The sequence below is a fragment of the Pseudoliparis swirei genome, chromosome 7, assembly GCF_029220125.1.
Source record: "Pseudoliparis swirei isolate HS2019 ecotype Mariana Trench chromosome 7, NWPU_hadal_v1, whole genome shotgun sequence".
Taxonomy (NCBI): Eukaryota; Metazoa; Chordata; class Actinopteri; order Perciformes; family Liparidae; genus Pseudoliparis; species Pseudoliparis swirei.
The window spans coordinates 838,387-859,927 of record NC_079394.1 but is presented as its reverse complement, the minus strand read 5'-3'; the positions used below and the strand labels follow the sequence as shown (position 1 = coordinate 859,927).

The 21,541-nt window shown below is 44.8% G+C and overlaps 2 protein-coding genes across 6 annotated transcripts; one reads left to right on the top strand and one right to left on the bottom strand.

The window, feature by feature from the left end:
• Positions 1–2,841: 2,841 nt before the first annotated feature.
• Positions 2,842–8,068, bottom strand: slc2a11b (solute carrier family 2 member 11b). Of its 3 annotated transcripts, XM_056418947.1 has the most exons (13): positions 7,988–8,049; positions 7,335–7,532; positions 7,119–7,217; positions 6,436–6,596; positions 6,211–6,335; positions 5,963–6,092; positions 5,710–5,858; positions 5,333–5,520; positions 5,082–5,192; positions 4,326–4,427; positions 4,133–4,208; positions 3,905–4,032; positions 2,842–3,789 (listed from the first exon to the last, which is right to left on the bottom strand). In XM_056418947.1, the coding sequence occupies exons 2-13, from the start codon at positions 7,401–7,403 to the stop codon at positions 3,604–3,606; spliced, it is 1,524 nt and encodes a 507-aa protein (XP_056274922.1). In that variant the 5' UTR covers positions 7,404–7,532; positions 7,988–8,049; the 3' UTR covers positions 2,842–3,603. The 3 variants fall into 3 exon arrangements, with proteins under 3 accessions (XP_056274922.1, XP_056274923.1, XP_056274921.1); XM_056418948.1 differs by lacking the exon at positions 7,335–7,532 and having other exon boundaries at positions 7,988–8,068; XM_056418946.1 differs by lacking the exon at positions 7,988–8,049 and having other exon boundaries at positions 7,335–7,819.
• A 1,931-nt stretch (positions 8,069–9,999) lies between these two features.
• Positions 10,000–21,455, top strand: si:dkey-98f17.5 (uncharacterized protein LOC569123 homolog). 3 transcript variants are annotated; one of them, XR_008832259.1, is made up of 14 exons: positions 10,000–10,152; positions 11,212–11,323; positions 12,051–12,144; positions 13,566–13,620; positions 16,525–16,665; positions 16,743–16,903; positions 17,009–17,107; positions 17,864–18,009; positions 18,200–18,371; positions 18,520–18,632; positions 19,146–19,233; positions 19,738–20,019; positions 20,782–20,831; positions 20,907–21,455. XR_008832259.1 is itself a non-coding variant. In XM_056418703.1 (12 exons), the coding sequence occupies exons 1-12, from the start codon at positions 10,041–10,043 to the stop codon at positions 19,789–19,791; spliced, it is 1,347 nt and encodes a 448-aa protein (XP_056274678.1). In that variant the 5' UTR covers positions 10,000–10,040; the 3' UTR covers positions 19,792–20,740. The 3 variants fall into 3 exon arrangements, 1 of the variants encoding a protein (XP_056274678.1); XR_008832258.1 differs by lacking the exons at positions 20,782–20,831; positions 20,907–21,455 and adding an exon at positions 20,124–20,740; XM_056418703.1 differs by lacking the exons at positions 20,782–20,831; positions 20,907–21,455 and having other exon boundaries at positions 19,738–20,740.
• The last annotated feature ends 86 nt before the right edge of the window (positions 21,456–21,541 follow it).

Below are 21,541 nucleotides of genomic sequence, written 5' to 3'. Positions count from 1 at the left end.
TAGTCATTCATACATGCTGGAGAAGCATTCTTGGGCACAGGGACAATAGTGGATCTCTTGAAGCAGGCGGGGACCACGGACTCAGCCAGAGAGAGGTTGAATATTGTGGTGAACACTGGAGCTAGCTGGTTAGCACAGGTCTTCAGTACTCGCCCAGATATGCCATCTGGACCTGCAGCTTTCCTGGTGTTCACCCTCAACAGAGCCCTCCTCACACTGTGCTCGGTCACAGAGAGTGTGTGTTCATCCCCAGCGGTAGAACTCACCTCGGCTACGCTTAACGGTGTTGTTGTTAGCCGGCGAGCTAGCGCTGTTGTTGCTAGCATCAAACCGTGCATAAAATGAGTTCAGGTCGTCCGCTAGGGATGCGTCGGCACTCACCATTGCGCGGGTCTGCTCTGGTAGTCTGTGATAGTCCGTAGCCCCTGCCATAGGCGCCTGGTGTCGCGCTGCTCCATCTGTGATTCCACTCTGTCTCGGTACCTCCTCTTGGCCTTCTTCACCGCCTCCTCAGTCCATAGACCGCTGCCTTGTACTCGTCCATGTTGCCGGATACAAGACCGGAGTTATAGGCAGCAGTACGGGCGTTCACAGCTTCACGGATGGATCTATCAACCCACGGCTTTTGGTTAGGAAAGACCCTAACTTTACCGTGGGGACGATGGTGTCCGCTAGCGTTGCTATGAGGCTCATTGCTACGTCCGCAAACTCGCTGACGTCACTGGAACTGGATTGGATCATGTCCCAGTCGACGACACGCAGAGCGTCCTGTAGCTCAGCCTCTGATTGGTCAGACCACCGCTTACGCCCTCGTCACTACCACTTCCCGCAATCTTTGTTGGTACTCCGGTAGTAGAAAATGGCGGCATGGTCCGATTTGCGAACGGAGGGAGAGAGACAGCCTTGTAGCCTCTCTTGAATGGCGATAGCAGTGGTCCAACGTTCTTTCCTCTGGTAGCACACGTAATGTGCTGGTGAAAGTTCGGCATGACTTTTTTTAGGTTTGCCCTATTAAAGTCCCCAGCCACCACCACAGCCGCGTCGGGATACTTGTTCTGATGCCGACATAACACATCATGTAGGTCCGATAGTGCTACGTCGGTGTCCGCTTGTGGTGGAATGTAGACGGCTGTGGTGATGACCGAGCTGAACTCCCGCAGAAGGTAGAATGGACGGCATGAGATCGACAGATGTTCCAGGTTCAGCGAACAGGAACGAGAAAGAGTCTTAATGTTCTTGGGGTCGCACCACATGTTGTTAGTCATGAAGCAAACCCTCCACCCTTAGATTTACCAGACTCTTCCGTTCTGTCTGCACGGAAAACAGAGAAGGACTCGGTTGGGCATATGACTCGATCCGGCACCAGCGGGTCAGCCATGTTTCCGTCAGACAAAAGATGTTACAGTCCCTCATGTCCCGTTGGAATCTGATCCTTGCCCTAACATCATCCATCTTATTTTCCAGAGACTGGACGTTAGCAAGAAGGATGCTGGGCAGAGGTGGGCGGTGGGCTTGAACTCTCAGTCTGTTCGAATTCGCTCCGTTTCCCTCGATGTTTTCGTCGTCTCCCGTAGTAGCGGCTCCACTGTTGTTGTTGTGGTTCGCTCGTACGATCTCTGCCGGCCACGCTGGATCGATGGAAAAAGTGGACACAAACCCTTGTTTTGCGCAAAAGTTTATGTCCAAAAGTGTGCTGCGTTCGTATGCTGTTATTGCCGATGTGTTTGTGGCAAAGAAAATATTAAAAATAAACACAAAAACTAAAAGAGCGCACAATCTCCGCGGAGCTACCACGACGGCGTCTGGACACAGCCGCGTCACCTTAGAGCCCTAAGAAGTTCAGGACCATAAGACATTGAGAGCCCTAAGACATTGAGAGCCCTAAGACATTGAGGGCCCTTTACAAAGTCCAAGAAGGAAGTCCACATCTCTTCAAGCTGCATATTGTCCTTTCAGTAGTATGTTATTTTTTCCATGGCTATAACTTGTACAATGTCCTCTAGCCAGCCTTTGGTAGTCGGCTTCTGTATAGATTTCCAACATTTTGCAATAGTCCGTCTGGCTTGCAGTCGGCGTAGGGTAACCGTCTTTATGTTAGCTCTGCTGAGAGTAATGTCCTTTGGTATGAGTCCCAAAACACACATTCTTGGGCACATAGGGAGAACCACCGCTGATGCATGTGAGAGGGCCCTGCAGTATTACTTTACTTCAAGGGCCCCTGTGTGGAAACCATTTTTTTAAATTGTTGCATACAGAACAAAAGGGTACTGTTTCTGTAGCATAGATAATTATAATTATGAAATGTTTTCTATGAATACTTGGAAGGAAGCCGGCTGGGCAGTAACGTTGTTTACCATTATGCTGAGTAGATCTGGTGGTCGACGCTCTCTGAGTCAACAACTTGCTGCCACTCTGTAACGTATTGGTTCAAACCTGGAATGTGAAACCGTATCCATGTCACAGAAGGACATAAATATAAGACTACAATGGGCCACTAAGGCAGGTTTCAGATTAATGACAAAATCCACATTATTTACTTTTCAAACGGGCACGAATGGCCGAGCAGCCGACATTTAAACTGTGAATAATTAGAGCGGTCGGTTGCCATGTTGACACTGAAATGGTTTTCTTTGTGGATGTCATGTGAGCTCTTTTGTCGTAACCATGAACACAAGTATAGTTTCTCCAATAAGTTCCACCCCTGTAAATACATCCTGGACACACACTTCGATAAACCCTTTGTTCTCCAGGTCACATGACACACTGAGGTCAAACATTTTATGGCACAACATTCCATTTTGAGAAGGTTCTCACTCATAGAAAAAGATTAGAAAAACAAAATATTCTCAAAATATTTTTATTGAAAGATTTGAATACAACCTTTTTTTATGAAAGTTTGAGAACTTCAATGTATAATGGAAGTGAACTAAAGACAACAACGACTACCCTGTTCATCTAATACTACTACTACTACTAATAATAATACATTTAATTCATATAGCGCTTTAAAGTACTCAAAGACACTTTACATGTTACATATATACACCGTAGACAGACACAGCTACGGGGAGCAATTCAATTCAATTCAAGTCAGTTTATTTGTAGAGCCCATTTTCACAAATTACAAATGTGCCTCAGAGTGCTTTACAATCTGTACATATAGACATCCCTGACCTTTGACCTTTGACCTCACATGGGATCAGGAACAACTCCCAAACAACCCTTCAGGGTAAAAGGTCAGAACCCTTGAGGAGAGAACAGAGGAGGATCCCTCTCCAGGATGGACAGGTGTCATAGATGTCATGTGACCAGAAGGAATCATGACACACTAATTAAAACACAGGAACAACACAATGAAGATGACAGAGTGGATGAAGAGTTGGTAGTCGGCATATTCCACCATCCAGACCTCCACCGTCCATCAGGTGGAGGAAGAGAGGAGGAGTGGGCGGAGTCTCAGCAGGGCCATGGCATTCAGGGTTAAGTGTTTTGCTCAAGGACACATCGACTAGGGCGGGGATTGAACCACTAATCCCCTGATTGAAAGACAGTGGTGTGAGTGTGGACTATACATCCATATAGTAGTTACTCATGGGTAATAATTTATGTAGAAGTTATTAACAGCATCGGCCCTGCTCTGTCAGCTTTTTTGTGGCTGGATGACTTGAATTCATTCTGGATTTCGATGAAGGTTTTGTTCTTGGTTTCAGGAATGACAAAGAAAATGTACATCGCCATGAAGGAGCAGACGGCCAAGAACACCAGGAAGCAGTACTGCTGCAACCCAAGCTGTGCAAGCAAAGACAGAAGAGTTAGTCCAACTCTCTCCAACATGCAAGCTCTTAAGTTGTGTCAGGTAATGATAAAACATTTGAAAGAGAAGATGTCCTCTTTGGACACCTACCACAACAAAAGGGAAGACCAGGCCGATGAAGAAGAAGCACAGCCAGTTTACCGACCCAGCGATCATGTAAGCTGCCGGGCGCGTGGTTTGTGTGAACAGCTCGGTGGTCAAAATGTTCGTCACACCACCTTCACAGGAGAAGAAACGGCACAATACATCTGTTAGTTACCGTTTAGCGACAGCAGCTGCTAAAGAATAACTTCAACCGAGGGGTAAAAAGTGAATTACCTGGTCCCAATCCAAAACTCAGGATGAAAGCAAATAAACACCCCATGCTCAAGTATGGTACAACTGGACTCGCATCCTGAGAGAAAGATATCACACAAAAGGAACGTTGGCAAAGTAGAAGTCAAATTCGAGAAATAATAATAGTTTACATATCAATCTATGTTTTACAATGTCTGGTCTTGAGGGTAATTACTTGAAAAGAGAGTGTCAGTGTGAATAAAATGCAGCAGATACTCATCAGAGCGTATCCTCCCGTGATGAGCGCTTTCCTCCCCAGACGGTCAACGAACAAACCCTGTGAGAAACAGACCAGCGGAAGGTCACTGACCTTTCACAGGAGGTCAGACAATCCTCACACATGTGAGCTGATGCCTTACCGACACGTTTCATCTCTTATTTTCTGTCTTATTTATGGTTGTTGGGGCGATTACATTTGACATTTGTATTTAGGTTGTATTGTAAAGTAATATTGGTTATGTATTGCTTATTTAGGTTATATTTTGATATGTTAGTTGTTTCTTATGATAGTTGTAGTTTAGTTTAATATATTTAGCTTTAGGTTCACTGATTGGGTAACACTGGGCACCTGTGGTTACATGTAGAGGTGGGTACAGGACCAGCATGCACCTGGGTGGCCGATGTTTTTTACCAGCATCAGCAAAGAGAGGAAGTGTCAACATTTAGTTTATTTGGAAAATAAATGATCAGAACCAACAAACCCAAATGGACTTTACTTTCTTTTGCCTGCGTCAACTCAGAAACCCCCACGGTGCGTCAGTGGACATTTGATTTATATTTATATTTGATTTCTACGGACAAATGGCCACTACGATGGTCATTTTCAGAATTCAGTTGTAGTTTCTAATTGTAGGCAAACAACTTTAGGAAAAATCAACACAGCCTCAGCTACATATCCATGTTCAGCATTTATTGTTAAACTCATACTTACACACGTTAAAGCCGTGACGCATTCACAGGCACCAGTGCCAAGAGTCACATACGGTATTTTATCAACGGGGATACCAGATTGTCTGAACAAGTAATCTGCGTAGAAGTAAATCTACAGGAAGTACAGACAAACACACATTGCAATTAAAAACAGAGCTTTTGCTTTAGTGTTATTACGTTTTAACATGATAAACTTTGTCAGAGACATCAGGACAGTGCTGGGAGGCAACAGGAGGATCCTGCAGTACTCACAGCATTGATGCCGTTCAGCTGCTGTGCAGCGTTGAGCAGCACGATGGTCACAAGCTGCCAGCGGACACTACGATCGGTGAAGAGTTGCCAGGGTGTCTTCGTTTGGAAATCCACCAAATTATTCCTCTCCTTCTCGATATCCTCCCGTTCGGCATCATAGCCAGCTCTACCGTGCAGCTGCTTCAGGGCTGCGACAAACACATGGCCAGCGTGGTGACTGTCGTTTTCTACACATACAATTGTTTTCTCAACCGACTCCACAGGGTCTCTTTTTGAGAATCCAAACAGAAGGTTTCCTGTGTCACTTCACTTCCTTCAGGCAAAAGAAAAGTCACACACATTTTGAGAACTCAACACATGTTCCGCAGTCGAGGTACCTTTCTCACATCCCTGCTCATCTCCTCTGTCGATGAGCAGGTAGCGCGGGCTCTCTGGGAACCAGGGCAGGATGAGAAGCTGCAGGAAGGCCGGGACACATGTGGTGGAGAGCAGGAGAGGCCAGTACTCTTCCTCGCCCAGGAGCTCTCTGTGGAATCACACTGATGTTTGAACAGAATCACTTCAATTAAAGAACACAGATTCTTTGAAATTCTTTGTGTAAAAAAATGTAATATACCCAGCATTTCTTACTTCAGGCCCATCACCTGTCCAGCCAATATCCCAACAGTAATGAAAATAGACGTTCCCACTCCCATGGCGCCACGATGTGCAGTCGGAGCTATTTCCCCCAAATACAGAGTTTGAGCACAAAGGCCAATGCCTGTAAAAATGTAAAGCCACATTTGTTGTTCAAATCAAATATTCATCAAGATTATTTGACATATTATGCACCAATGTGTTTCACTGGGATGTATAAATGTATTTCTGGAAATATTTACCTGCATTCAATCCAGTAAAAAAACGTCCAATGATGAGTAATTCAAATAATGCTGTAGGGTAACTCAGACCCATCAGCAGAGCAGCCATTAATGCACATATATTGTTGGCCATCAGCGCCCCTTTCCTGGAAAAGAAACATTTATTTTATAGATTTATAACTGAAATACAATATGGAAAATAGGATAGTTTTACCAAAATATGCCATCATATTTTCTTGTCCATACCTCCCCAGCTTCATAGACAACGTCCCACCGACTGTCACTCCCACAAGTCCTCCCACGGTGAAGATGGACACGGCCGTGGACCAGAGCAGCGTGAGGGCGTCGGCTGAGATGTTCGTTTGGTAACGCTCCCTCCAGGTCTGGTTGATGAAATTCTGCACATACTGGAGATACACATTAAAAACACAATATGCACATTGATCAGGTGAAACACAAATGACTAATGCCTGATCTCAAATATTTAAAAAGATTGGTCTGGGTGAATACTTAGTTCTGATTGGCTGCCGGTAGCCATTAGTTCCTGATCATAGACGCCTACTGAGTATTTCCAATGAAACTGTCTGTTCACTGTTCTGAATTCATGTGCTGGCTACCCCAAACATCTGAAGCCATATTTAAAACACTGAGGGGCAAATTCACAAAAGGATTGTGAAGCTTTTTCAACTTTCATCGTCCCAACTCCGTCTGCTGCCCGGAGGTGTCACATCATACAGCGGCTTTAGTCCATCGGTCACATTTGTACAAATTCTTTGTCAAACATGAAGTCAATATGTTCATAATGACTTCATATTTTCAGTTTTGTAGTCTGTAGACATATTCTATATTAGTGGTATAAATGTCTTTTGATGATGCAATACCGAGCAGCATTCGGTTTGTCACAGAAACTCAGACCGTGAGGTGGTTACCGTGGTGGGAGCATTGATGACAGATATGTTGTATCCATACTGAAAGGTTCCCCCTATACACGCAGCACAGGCAGCCAGCAGAAGAGATCTGTTGAGAAACTGAAATAAAACAGGTCAAACAAGTATGTACATGTCACCATGGACAGAAAGCTGCACCACGCCGTTTCTACCCAGACTTTTCTCATATAAAATCTTATCTTTTCATAATCCACGTACCTTTGGTTGCTCATCTTTGGGTTCTTTAATAAGCAGAGGGGGATATTCATCTGCAAATTCTATTGGCATTTTGCTGCTGATGTTTTGTCAAGTCCAATATAGTTTGTCGTTTGTGCGCCGATTAACCTAACCTTCAAGTAAAGCGTCTGCTCTGAGCAGGAGACTTAAATCATGGTGGGAGGAGGATTGTATCTCAGCCTGAGGAAGATACAAGTGGTCCGTTTGTCATGACGCGAGGTGAAGATAATCGGCTCCATTACTCCGTGTCCACAAAGATTTTGAGCCATTACTATGTTCCAAACATCAGAAGAGCAGTCAGTGAAGTGACGAACGTCTGCAGCATTCACTTTCCATTATTCCTCTCTTATTAACCTTTTTAAATTAAAAAGACCTTATTATTATTATTATTATTATTATTAAATGAGCATTCACACAGATTAAGTCGACAATCTTTCAAAGGTGTCAAATGCACCGTGATATTCTACATTTCCCACAATTTACAGCAACCAAGACTTGTTCTACTTAATGGACCTTTATCCATTAATACATCTTTACAACCTACAATACATTCATCAACATATTTTCTGGCTTCAGGTCAAAACCCAAACAGTTCTATGGTGTTGAAAGTTTTTTGAGGGTTGATTCAAACTCACCTGTCTCTTTGGTTGCGTAGACTCCTCAATAAAGTTCATTTTTTTGTTCAGTTGTGTTTCTAATGGACCATCAATAATGGATGTTCCACTTCAGACGAAGCACTAACAATGGCATCTGGAGCAGCATATGATGCCAGACGCATGGTGACATTCATTAACTGGTTAAAGCGCATTCTTTCCTCGTGGTAAGGCTCAGGAAGGGTCTGCTGACTGGGAAATAGTCTGCTGACACAAATACAGAAATAATATTACATTACATGTCATTTAGCAGACGCTTTTAACCAAAGCGACTTACAATAAGTGCATTCAACCTAGAGTACAAACTCAGAACTACAAGAATCAAGAGGGTAACATTTCTTCAAGAAAGTCAAACTCCAAAAGTACCATAAGTAAGTGCCATAGCAAGTGTTATCTGTTTGTATTCCAGATATAGTCGGAAAAGATGTGTTATTAGTATCCGGCGGAACATGTAGAGACTTTCTGCTGCCCTGATGTCAGCGAGGAGCTCGTCCCACCACTGAGGGGCCAGGATAGCAACCAGTCTGGATTTTGTCGAGTGATTATCTCGAAGTGACGGAGTTACAAATTGATTTGCTGTTGCCGGGCGTAGTGAAAGTGATGGGGTGTGAGGTTGTGGGTGGGGGAGCCTTTTCCTGGAAGGAAAAGTAGCTCCGTTTTTTCAGGGTTGATTTTCAGTTGGTGTGCAGACATCCACTGAGAGATGTCAGTCAGACAGGCAGAGATTTGTGCCGCTACCTGCGTTTCAGATTGGGGAAACGAGGGAATCAGTTGGGTGTCATCGGCATAGCTGTGGTAGGAGAAGCCATGCGAACGAATCACAGAGCCGAGAGAATCAGAGTACAGAGAGAAGAGGAGGGGACCCAGGACGGAGCCTTGAGGAACCCCAAAGTGAGAAGACAAGGATCAGACACAGATCCTCTCCAAGTTACCCGGTAGGTGCGGTCGTTGAGGTCGGATGAAAAAAGAGAGAGTGCAGTACCTGAGATACCAGGTCCTGAAGGGAGGAGATACGGATCTGGTAGTACTTGTTGTCTAAATTAATTGAGTGGGACACTTCACGTGATATACCAAGTTTTGATCCATTCTACGTTCATGTGCCAGAAAATATTATGATCAGCAGAGAACTGTAGACTTCTAGAGTAACCAAGATTAATACAACTGTCTGGAAAGAATATTGTTAGTCCAGCATTACATATTTTTACCATTATGATATGGTCTGTCAGAGTTAGGTACATATATGCTTCACCGTTCAGTGATTTAGTGTGCTTGTCATCTAGCCTATATTATCAGCTGACAAACCCATATGTTATGTGATCAGATTAGAGAGGCTGAACAATTAGCTATAACTCACCAACACCGCAGCTCTATTTCTGTGACTTTTACATCTTCAAGAGGATCATTTTTTACTAGAGTCAATGGTTTTTTCTCAAGTTATTTCAGGGAATATCTACAGAGCTTTGCTAAACAAAGTGCATATTGTAATTTACTTTATTGACAATAAAAACACAGGAATAACCGGTATATTTCATCAAAAATGGTCAATTAGCGGCACCTCTTGACAACAATACTAAGCTTTATCCAGACAGCTGGCTAAAGTTAGCCCTCTTGAAAATGATTAAATATCATTAATAGTTTCACGGTCTTTAATCAGTGCAGCATGGTTGCATAACCTTTTTTGTACGTAATCCCTGAACAACATCATTTTATTTCCATCTTCAGTGCAGACATCTTAGTCCTGGTCATATATAATAATTGAATAATAATAATAATAATTTAGACTTCTATAGCGCTTTTCTAGTCCACAAAGTCGCTTATATATCCCACCAAATAATAAACAGGCAGACAAACGTTTTTTAAGGCAGGTCCGAGGTTCAGATCCCTAAAAATGACCTGTTGCCTGTTCGCTCTCTCGGTGTAATGTCGGTGTTTGGCCGCACGAGGGCGCTTCATCCGCACCGAGAGCCGTGTGCAACACGGAAACCCTTCCGCCGCTGCTTCAGGAGCGGAGAGGCGGCGGGCGGCTGTGTGCATAATGTCGGGCAGAAAGCCCCGGTCGGTGGCCAACCCTCTGGAGGCTGCGATCACCACGCCGAGCGAGAGGATCCTGAGAGAATGCCACGCTCTATATGTGGACAGCGAACACGGTAAATAATCAGACACGCGGATTGATACGACTCAACGTTACGGCGAAGTTATAGGACCGCAAAGCAGATCCGCGGCTGCGCGGTTATGTAACTCAGCGGCTCGTGGGGGCAGAAGTTTGTCTGGAAGGTAAAACTAGTGTCAGTGTGCAACACGTGACTTTGAGCTCAGTGGGGCTCCCCTGCAGCTGCGGAGGACAGCGCGCATGCGTACAGCCAATGCACTGACAGGTCTCATGACGTCACATTGACGTGAGGGACACGGGCTGAACAGACCCACACTGTCTGCCAGGCACGTCACATATGATCAGCAGGGCCGCTGGGGGACAGGTGACAACAGTGGGGGGGGGGGGGGGGGGGGGGGGTGTGTGTGTGTGTGTGTGTGTGTGTGTGTGTGTGTGTGTGTGTGTGTCAGAGTCAGTCAGTATACTTGTTTACCCTGGTGTAATAAAGGAGGTTGAAACAGGAACATCCCTCTCTGACCACCACGATGAGCAGCCTCACTTCATTAATACTTAAGTGAATAATGAGGGATGCTATATTTATGTTAAAACCCACAAAATAAGGTCAGGTAATACATTTGAGTTTTCATTCATAAACAACATTTAATTCTTAATTCACGAATAACTATCAAAGCAATTTGGTACTGATTAAAGGAATGTAGGAATTTGTTTGTCTTTTGTTTTTTCCCTCAACTTCATTCATCATCGATTAAACTGCTGATTTCTTTTCTGAATAATCAGTTGGTTTTTAATCTATTAAATTACCAACAATTGTAAACTCTCCAAGACGTGATCTTCAAAAGTCAAAGATGTTCAGTTTATGAAGATAAAGGTCAAATAGAAAAAGCACCAGAATATCGTTTGTTTTTTTCCACTATTATTAACTGAAGAATTATTAAAATTAGCTTTTCTAATGAACTCTATTGTTCAAGTTGATTAATTATTTCACACATAATTAGTCAAATTAAAGGGTTAGGGTTTAAATTAAATGTCTCCCATTAAATTTCTCTGTCAAAATCACCCTGTTAACACGTGTGTGTGTGTGCGCGTGTGTGTTCAGGCCTGGTGAGGATTGCCAGCAGCCTCGGCGTCCGACTCCTTCCTCCCAGAAAGAAGATCGTTGTGATGATCCTGGGGAACCACTCTGCAGGGAAGAGCTCCTTCATTAACTGGTAAAGCATCTTGAGGTGGATGCATCTACGTTCAGCCTCACAAGCTCTTTTTTTTTTTTATTGAGGAATGTTTTACACAAACGAGGAATTTTTTTTGGTGGAAGGTGCAACATTTGGACATGACAAACAAACAACAATCAACACGACACTTCCATAGACAGTTTTGGTGAAAAGTGAAACATCGTAACTTAACTTTGTGTTTTAAATGCTGTTTGACAGCTTTGACACAGTTCCTGAGGGTTTGTGGGATTTACGTCGACAGGGAACACAACAAGCTCTCTTTGTCGACTTTGGTACCGCTGTCTATTTATAAGGCAATCGTAGGTCTTTGTATTTTATTTGTGATTTAGTATTTATTTTATTCTATTTAATGTTTTGTACTATCTGGACCTTGAGTCTGAAATAAAAAGTTTGATTGATTGTTTACCAGTTGTGTGTTTTAACAAAAGCTATTTACAGAATAAATCTCCAGAAAATAATGGCCGTATTCTCCAGTAAAATCCTTTTTATTGCATTAATATATTTAATGTATAACATTACAGATGTTAATCTTAATAGATAGATTTTCTTTATTTTCCGACATTAAAAACTAAACTATTAATGATTAGCTTTAAAACATATTCGATACAATAACTGTGACAGGAATAAGGTGTTGTTGCTTTTGATCTTGTTATAAACGAAACATCAAAATGTATTTGATGCCTTTGATCCTCTTCTGTCGTTTCAGGTATGCGGAGGAGCACATACAGAAAGCAGGCGTCGCCATAGAAACACAGGGCTTCACCTTCATCACCAGCGGTCGCAGAAGAGAGTCACTGACGGTAGGAGCGGCATGTCAGCACTCGTGTGTCAGAGCCCTTTAACAGAAGTGAGCAGCATCCGGTCACAACGGATCGGCCCCGTCTACATCCTGGATGTGGTCACACCTCACACCCCATCACCTTCGCTCCGCTCGGCAACAGCCAATCGACTCGTGGCTCCGTCACTTCCAGCTCGTCACTCTACATCCAGACTGGTTGCTGTCCTGGCTCCTGATTGGTGGAGCCAGCTCCCCACTGACATCAGGACAGCAGGAAGTCACTGAAAACACATCTTCAGACTAAACCTGGATTAAAACACAGATTAGCACTTCAGTGGCACTGAAATGTCTCTAATTTATAGTATTACTTATAGTACTACTTATGGTATTACTTATGATACTACTTATGGTATTACTTATAGTATTACTCATGGTATTACTTATAGTATTACTTATGGTATTACTTATGGTACTACTTATGGTATTACTCATGGTATTACTCATGGTACTACTTATGGTATTACTCATGGTGTTACTCATGGTATTACTCATAGTATTACTCATGGTATTACTCATGATATTACTCATGGTATTACTCATAGTATTACTTATAGTATTACTTATGGTATTACTCATGGTATTACTCATAGTATTACTTATGGCAGCGATTCCCAAACTGTAGTATTACTCATGGTATTACTTATGGTATTACTCATGGTACTTTGGTAGTTTGACTTTCTTGAAGAAATGTTACTTCCTGTATTCTTGTAGTTCTTAGTTTGTTCTCTTGGTTGATTCACTTATTGTAAGTCTCTTTGGATAAAAGCGTCTGCTACATGACATGTGATGTCATGTAATGTAAAAAAGGGAAACACGATAAATACAGCCAGCTTGGGGCGGCATGCCTTAATTTAATGCTTTAATAATTTACTTCCAAATAACATTTTTGATTAGCGGTATTCGGTATTCAGACGGTGCGTCTCAGTTCTGTGGATGAGGACGGAGCTGCAGCCGTCATGAAGGTGGAGGAAGCAATGCGTTGGATGTCAGCCTGTATTGAGGGGCGCTCCCTCAGTCTGTGCTGGGTCCTCACTCTGTATGCTGCTCCAATGAGGGGCTTTGTTGCACACACACACACACACACACACAGGATGCCTCTTTGCAGCATATTAACAGGCTCGGGAGACATCTGTCTCTCCGTCTTCTCTCTTCCTCTTCCTCTCTGTGCATATCTTGCTGTGATGAAGATGAATAATATATTTGCAGAGCAGGACTGCAGACTGGAAGGATTATCTTCTATGTTTAGGGAGAGCTTCGAGCCGACACACCGAGCTGCAGCAGCTTCTGAAAGACTGAGTGCAAAGTGCCGAGAGGAGAGAGAACTCTGCAGAGTGTTTGTCTCGTCAGGTTATTTCTCACCTCGTCTTTTTAACTCCTTCACAGGGCAATGCAACGCTCCATCTCTATCCTCACTTCCGACCACTCCTTGAGTTCAAAGGTGAGCCCCTTCTCCTTGCTTAGGCTTCAGGATGAATCGGTACCCTAGTGAAAGTGTAGTTCTGATAATAAAGTGAACTGAAATCCATTTCTATATTCTCATAAATTCTGCTCTGTTTCTAATGAGATGTGTCACATTTCAAAATATCTCACACAAAAGAAGAGTTTACGACGTTGATGTAATCTGAGTGGCGCTGCGTCGCCCTAGCATGACGTGGGTCTGTTAGGATCAGCGCCGCAGTCTCAGTGTCACTCAGTGCTCCACACACGGTCATCGACTCCCGTCATTGTCATCACTTTTATGCAATAGAGAAATGCAAATGATTGTGTTTTGGTTCTTGATTTTTTTTCCTCTGCTGGCGTCATGATGGAAAGCATCAAAGAGAGGATGAAAGTGTTAAAATGAGCTGGAAGCCGCATTAGGGAAGGAGTTGCATCCCGACTGCAGCCACAGATGGTTCCTCTGAGGTCGAGTCTCTGCTGCGCTGGGAAAGTGAAACGTGCGTTACGGACTGCGTTAAGTTCACAAGTCGTTTTGCTATTTAAGTAAACCGATTCAACTGAAACTGTGCTTAGTCCCCCGCGTCGCTGGTGACGTGTAACCGCCGGTTGTTTCTATGTTTCAGTCGTCAGTTTGTTTACCTGGATGATTCAGCGATGAGTCACATCATTGACGTACTCCATCTTATTTTTAAATCGGCCCAGTCTCCTCATCGCATCACTTGTGTGGCTCTTTGTTTCTGAGAGTTCCAGATGACGCTCCCAGGGAGGGAGGAGGCGTGATCAGCGGCGCATTGTGTTCAGACGGCCGCGCTCGGCTCTCTGTGCGGCGGCCCGAAGCGTCCGGCTGCTGAGGTGGTCGTGCAGAAAGTCTGTGTGTGGAGGGGGAGGCGGTGAAGCGTGTGACGGCGAGCGCGAGGAGCGCTCCGGAGCGCTGGCGAGTCACACAGCAGTCAGGAGGAGCTGCTGAGGAATGTCCCCGCCGTTAGAGACGGTACAGCCCGGCGGCGGCCGCGCCCGGCGAGCTGCTACCGGAGCGCACGCAGGCTTCTCATTGGAAATGCACCGGCGCCTCTGGAAATGCGCTTCATCAGGCGCTTGTTGATCTGTTCCAGGGAGGGAGGATGACTCATCAGAAAGGCTCCAGGTGTCTGCCGATTGAACAGTTTGATCTTGTTTGGGATGTTTTGGAAGATACTTCTTCATGTTGTTGTGGACTTAGGAAGGCGCGTCTGTCTCATCGACCTGTTGTCGAGACTGATGGCTGCGTGGAGCTGGACTGATCACTAACGGCTCAATATTGTTCAACAACAATATGTGTGGCCGTGATTCTTCGTTCCCATAAGAAGTGTTTGCGCTGCGTCTGGTTTGACCCGTTTAGTCCGGCAAGTTATCTTCTGGTCTTGCTCGATGCAGCAGCGCCGCAGCCTCGGCCCGGTTCCTCCAGGGAAGCCTTCTCCATTACAGTCACTCCAGGAACTTAGCACCCATGGGCGAGTGTCACTCTTGTTTCACCTTTCTCAGAGTATCAGAAGACTTTCTTCCGATCGAGTGGAAGACGATGTCTGAATCGAGGCTATTTGATTCGCTTGTTTTTAAATGGGCTTACATAATTGCTGTTTTTTGCATTTCTCGTAGGATGCGTGCGTGTGTGAGTGTCCACCGGCCGCCGCGAAGCTGCTCGATAACATCTGCATGCTCGGATGTGTTGTCATCCCGTCACCTCGGGGCGCGACAATCGTGGCTTGAGATTGCGAGACTGGGAATATATTTCTGGCATGTGTGACAGGAGGCCGGTGCGTTGATGCCGTGGCCATGCTGGTGTCTGAGGAGCCGGAGGGAATGCTCACGGCCTCAGGAGGGAATGCTCACGGCCTCAGGAGGGAATGCTCATGGCCTCAGGAGGGAATGCTCATGGCCTCAGGAGGGAATGCTCATGGCCTCAGGAGGGAATGCTCACGGCCTCAGGAGGGAATGCTCACGGCCTCAGGAGGGAATGCTCACGGCCTCAGGAGGGAATGCTCACGGCCTCAGGAGGGAATGCTCACGGCCTCAGGAGGGAATGCTCACGGCCTCAGGAGGGAATGCTCACGGCCTCAGGAGGGAATGCTCACGGCCTCAGGAGGGAATGCTCACGGCCTCAGGAGGGAATGCTCATGGCTCAGGAGGGAATGCTCACGGCCTCAGGAGGGAATGCTCACGGCCTCAGGAGGGAATGCTCATGGCTCAGCAGCAGTGTGCTGCTCGCTGCAGCACAAGGATGGGATTTGTGCTTGCTGTTAACACCTGCCTCTTCCTATGAAACAGCCTCTGTGTCATCCCAGTCGCATGTGTGTGTGTGTGTGTTATTTTGTCAATAGTGGTCCTGTTGTGGTGCTCAGACTCGGGTTGTGGTGGAGATTTCTCGTGACCTCGCAGCGCGTTGCCTCACAGTCGTTCTTCACTGGCTAGCTTTATGTCCCACGCCCCGCGCTAAAGCTGCCAGTTGAAGAGCTGTTGTGTGTAACCATGACAACAGACGGTGAGAAAACTGAGACCTGGTGTGTGTGTGTGGGTGTGCGCGTGTGCGTGTGTTGAATCAGAATGGACGGGTTTTTTTCTGCATGGCGGCAGCGACACATCTTTCACCAGACCATCCTGAATGTTTTCTTCAGTTAGATTACAGATTGTTTTCCCAATGCAAACCCGCGAGCACGACACGTCGACTGGGTTCCTGATGTTTCACGCCGCTGGCCTCCCTCAGGTTTTACGAGTATTGACCGCACTGCAGTTTCCACGGAGCACATTGTAGTTATTTCGCCATTAAAGTAAACGTCTTTCTTCGGGACTCGACTCTTAATTATTTACTTTGAACGGATCTTCATGGAGGAAGCACCTGTACGCACTCGGCGTTTGTGTATTCCAGGTGTCATGGACTATCTCACTGCGGAGATCTCCACCTCCAAACAGAAGAAGTTCAGTCTGGTGATGTTCGTGGACACCCCGGGGTTGGTGGACGGAGACATGGTCTACCCGTTTGATGTCAACAGCGCCATCTCGTGGTTGGGTATGTCTCTGCAGCTGCACGTCGCACCGGCTGCTCTCCAGCGGCTGCGTCTCCCTCATGTTTGTCTGTTTGTGCAGGAGAACAGGCCGACTTGGTCTTTGTGTTCTTCGACCCGATGGGCCAGGCGCTCTGCAAACGCACGCTCAACATCGTGGAGAAGCTGAGCGACAAGTGCGGAGACAAACTGCGGTTCTACCTCAGCAAGGCAGACGAAGCCGGGAAGGAAACAGACAGACAGGTCGTTCATTTAGTGTCCGTCTGTTCTCTTTTTCTTTTTTATAGATTTGCAGCCAAAGAGGTCATGTTAATCCTAAAAATATATCCTCTGTGTTTCCGTCTGCAGAGGGTGATGATGCAGATAGTCCAGGAGCTGTGTCGCCGGCCAGGTCTCAATAAATGTGGTTTTGAGATGCCGACGATATACATCCCCAACCCCCAGAGGGTGAGACTGAGAGCCGGCTCTATGTTCCCCTGGTGGACATTTAACAGCATGTAGTTTAATATATATTCAGTTTTCAATTCAGTTTATTTGTATAGCCCATTTTCACAAATTACAAATTTGCTTTACAACCTGTACACAGACATCCCTGTCCCAGAACCTCACATCGGAGGTATATATATTTGTAAATAAACTTGAAGCCAAAATGATCATGCTTTTAGTTTTAACTGAAGATTTTACAAACTAAAAAAAGCATGCAGTGTTTCCCTCCATCAGAGATTGGAGTTGTTTGTGTTGTTTTCCTTCAACAGATCTCAGGTCTGATCTGGGGTCTGGATTTAAAGCTGTCTGCTGTCCTTGGGCTGAACCGACATTTATTATACTTGAATGTAAATTCTCCACGCTTCCTGGTGGCTGTTGATGGAACAGGATGATTCATTTTGGAGAAGGGGGTGGGGGGTGTTGTAAACCATGGCCTCTGATAAGCCACCTTTGACAGAGCAGCCCCAGGCCTGAGTGATGCTGCACCTTCTTGTGACCCACCACCACAAGGCTCTTCTCTGCATGGTCAATGTGTGCACCCCTCCTGACCTCCATTTTATTTCCGCTGAGCTAGTGTAGCTTCACTTCCTGCTGAGTGCACAAGGCTGTCAGTCAGAACGCCCTCAGGACAGTCGTCCGGACCGTCCCTCTGTGAGCCGGCCGACACGTTGGGGAATCATTGGTAAACGTGCACTGATGAGCCTTTGTCCCGTTCAGCCCAGCCGCTGTGTGAACCAGATCGATGGGGTGTGTCAGACCATCGAGAAGACCATCAACCAGGCCGTCCAGAAGACTCTGGACCGGCTGGAGAAAGACTGTGACCTCATTTGTTCCACCATCAGCAGCAGACTAGAGCAGGACAGGTTTGACCTCTCCCCCTCCTGGTAGCGCGTGGTACTGTGTCCACATCCCATGTGTCCTGATGCACAGCGACAGCTGGCATCTCAGAGCCAGTTCACCAGATGTACCGTCTCCATGGAGATGAGTCACCCAATAGTATTATCTGCTGCAGAAAATGAGATATGTAATCAGATGTCCTGCGTGTGCACTCAGGGCTGATGTCACTCACAACAAAAGCGTCCGTCTTCACTCGTTGGTGTGCGGCGCTCAGGGCGTTTTCCTGCCGGTCCTCTTCGTCCTCAGTTTCATCGTGAACACTTTCTCTCAAGACGAGCTCGACGTGCTGCTGGGCGAAGGCCCGACTCGGACCCTCTCCGTCTTCACAGTAAGTCCAGAAGGACACGCGGCTGACATCCCAATAAATTACATTGCGATACATTTGAATTACATTAAATGACATGTAATGAATTACATCCCCCATGTTGCACATCCGGTGAACTTGGTTCTCTGAGTGTCTTTTCAACATCTCACAGGGAATCGTGATGTATTTATGGGACTGGATACCAGAAGATGGACAAGTCGTGGTTGTCATCATTTTTGGAACTTTTTGCTATCTCCTGCTTTTCCTAGCAAAGTATTTTGCAGGGTGAGTGTTGCACATGTACAATTCCAACATAAACACGTGTGCGGCCCAAAAAACGAAATGGATTCCTAAATTAATCGATCAACAGAAAAAAAGAATCTGAAACTATTTATTTTTGTTAAAAAGGCCCAAAAATGAACACGGATTTGGAATTTCGACTGTTTAAAGGACAAAAAAAATAACATTTATAGACTTTCTTGGTGGGTTAAGGCTTCTGATTTCATTGTTGAACAAACTAATAAGAACGAAATTAGTTGTAAATTGCAGCCCGACACACACACACACACACACACACACACACACACACATGACCATTTGGTCCATATGGGAACCAAGGTACCTCAACTAAACCCTCAGGAATGTCTCAATAAAGTAGAGCTTGTTCTATTTTGCCAAGGAGGGTGTGGGTTTTATATTCTAGTAGCTTCACTTCAAACATATACACACGCTGTCACACATTTCCGCGCGCATGCACACGGAGGATGTGATTATTGTTTTGATGTTCTTCATTCTCAGCCAAAGGAAGAAGACTCTGACAAAGAAAGAGAAGAGGACGATGGCGGAGTACAGCGATTACATCCAGGACATCGTCAAAACTAAGAAGGTTTGATTCTATTTTGAGCTTTTATGCCACGTCTATTACAGAAGTTAAAGTAAAAACATGCATCATAACTTAGTTTAATGCAGAGCGTGTTCTCAGACACAGAAACATGATAACATGACTGCAGCTTCATCATTTCAGTTAATTCTTTACGAACCACGACTTTATCGCTATCTGCTAACACAAGAACTATATAAAGTGTTAACATGTCAGTTGGTTTACATTTTAAATACCACGATGCTGGATTACATGCACCATCATTTCCTGTGAATCCCTCATGCATAAGAAGTCAATTCATTAGCAATACAGCTATTTTATAGAGAGGTTATCTCAGATATAAATACATTGAATGGCTATTGCAACAAAAAAGCAGACCACGACTAATATTTCATGAATACCTAAATGATTATAGTTTCCGTGCAGGTTTGAATGAACTAACTAGATTTAATTAGTCAAATCTGAAACATCCGGAGTTGAGAATCTCACGCCGTTGACTTGGCTCCACAGGAGAAGCTGTATGAGTGGTACCTCCAGCAGTGCGCAGCAGAATATGAACTCTGACCCGGGTCAGCTGGAGACGGCTGCTTCAAGATGATGAAGATGAAGACGTGAATGTGGGAATCAGTCTGACTTTTTAATCCGATGATGAGACCCCAGATGATCCGGTTTCTCTCCTCTCGCTCGGGCATGTGCAACCTCTAAATGCAGCAAGTATCTCCGCCAACATGCATCATCTCCTCCATTAAAGATGACGTGCCTTTATTAGTTAGTACAGAAGAAGCAGTGATTGTGAGTCATTTGATTAAAACAATGTAATCATGTGATTGTCCGTCACAGTTGATGTCAGAAAGAAGTGTTTACATCCTTTTTTTCCTCCTAATTTCACGAGTAAGTTTCAGCTGCTTCCTGCCAGGAAGCATCTGGCTCAATGTTCTCACCGTCGTGTGTCAAGTCTCACGGCACCGTCCTGACGTCCGTCACGCCGTCTTGCCGGCTGACAGGAAGTCCCACGCTCGTGTTTGACAGTTGTCCGACCAATGCTTGGGCATTACGGACGCACTTTGTCAAACATTGATATCAATAAGTAGCATCGTCCGGCCTCCAACGCGTCTCTGTCCATGTTTGTGACGCTGTGTGATGAGTGCAGCCATCAGGTCTATGACTACACCGTGTCATGCCTTCACTCCAGTCTTTATAGAAATATTTATTCTTATTCAAGGTGCTTTTTATCCCAAAAATGTAGAAAAAAACTCAACGGGCTGTTTGCAATGTCATTGTGAACACTGTCAGTGTGTGTGTGTGTGTGTGTGTGTGTGTTACAGATATTTCATTTATATATTTGGGAAACTTGTATGTATGTGAATTCATCTACTCTGGGTAATTCTTCTAAAATATTTGTATAGTATGAAATCGAGGCTCAACTGGTCCGATGTTTTTATGTAATCCCGACTCAAAGAATGAAACTCCTGCAAACTATGCAATGTCACTTATTAAAAAATGTTCTACTGACTCACTGGACTGATTGTTTACCGTTTTCCATGTTTTACGAAGCCGAGGATCGGACACATAAGCAACAGGTGGAGCAACATGAGAATGAGACGGTATGTAAAGCAGCGAGTAGTTATTGTTGGAAGACTTTTATTTAAAAGTTTAGTTCTAAAATTGCTTCTCTGCAGGAGGAACGATGCTGAGTGGACGTGTGTGTCGAGGCTTACATCGCCCACCAGGATGTAATCAAGCATCCGCTTCACACCCTTCACACGCCTTCTGAATGACCACGAGAGAACCGGGCACGTTAACATAACTGGGAAAAGAAGTATGAAAGCAACAAATAAATTTCTGCTTGTGTTGTCTGTAAATCCAGGTGACAAACCTCAGTTCCCTGAGTTAGTAACAACGAATATGCCAATGGAGGTGACCGCTATCAACATAACCCTAAACCTCTATTCTAAAGGGGTAATATTCTCTAGAAAATACATTCATTTATTGTGCATGCACTAGTGTGTGATCAAAGTATGATTTGACTTTAATGTGTACAATTCACCACAGTAGCAAGGCAGCCAAGACAAAGATGTGGTCATTTTTTTAAATGTTCATTTGTTACAAATTAAAGCTGCATGTGTGTTTCTGAGTCTGTTAGAGCTGCATTCAGGGAGTTTGTTTTATCAGATTTTAGATTTTTTTTTTGTTGCAGATGTATTTAGATTAAATACTCTGTTTATGGACTTATTTTTTTTACTCATCCATAAAATTGAGTTCTAGCATGCAGATCTAAAGCCTGAATGTGAGCATCCAACCAAACCTGCCATTT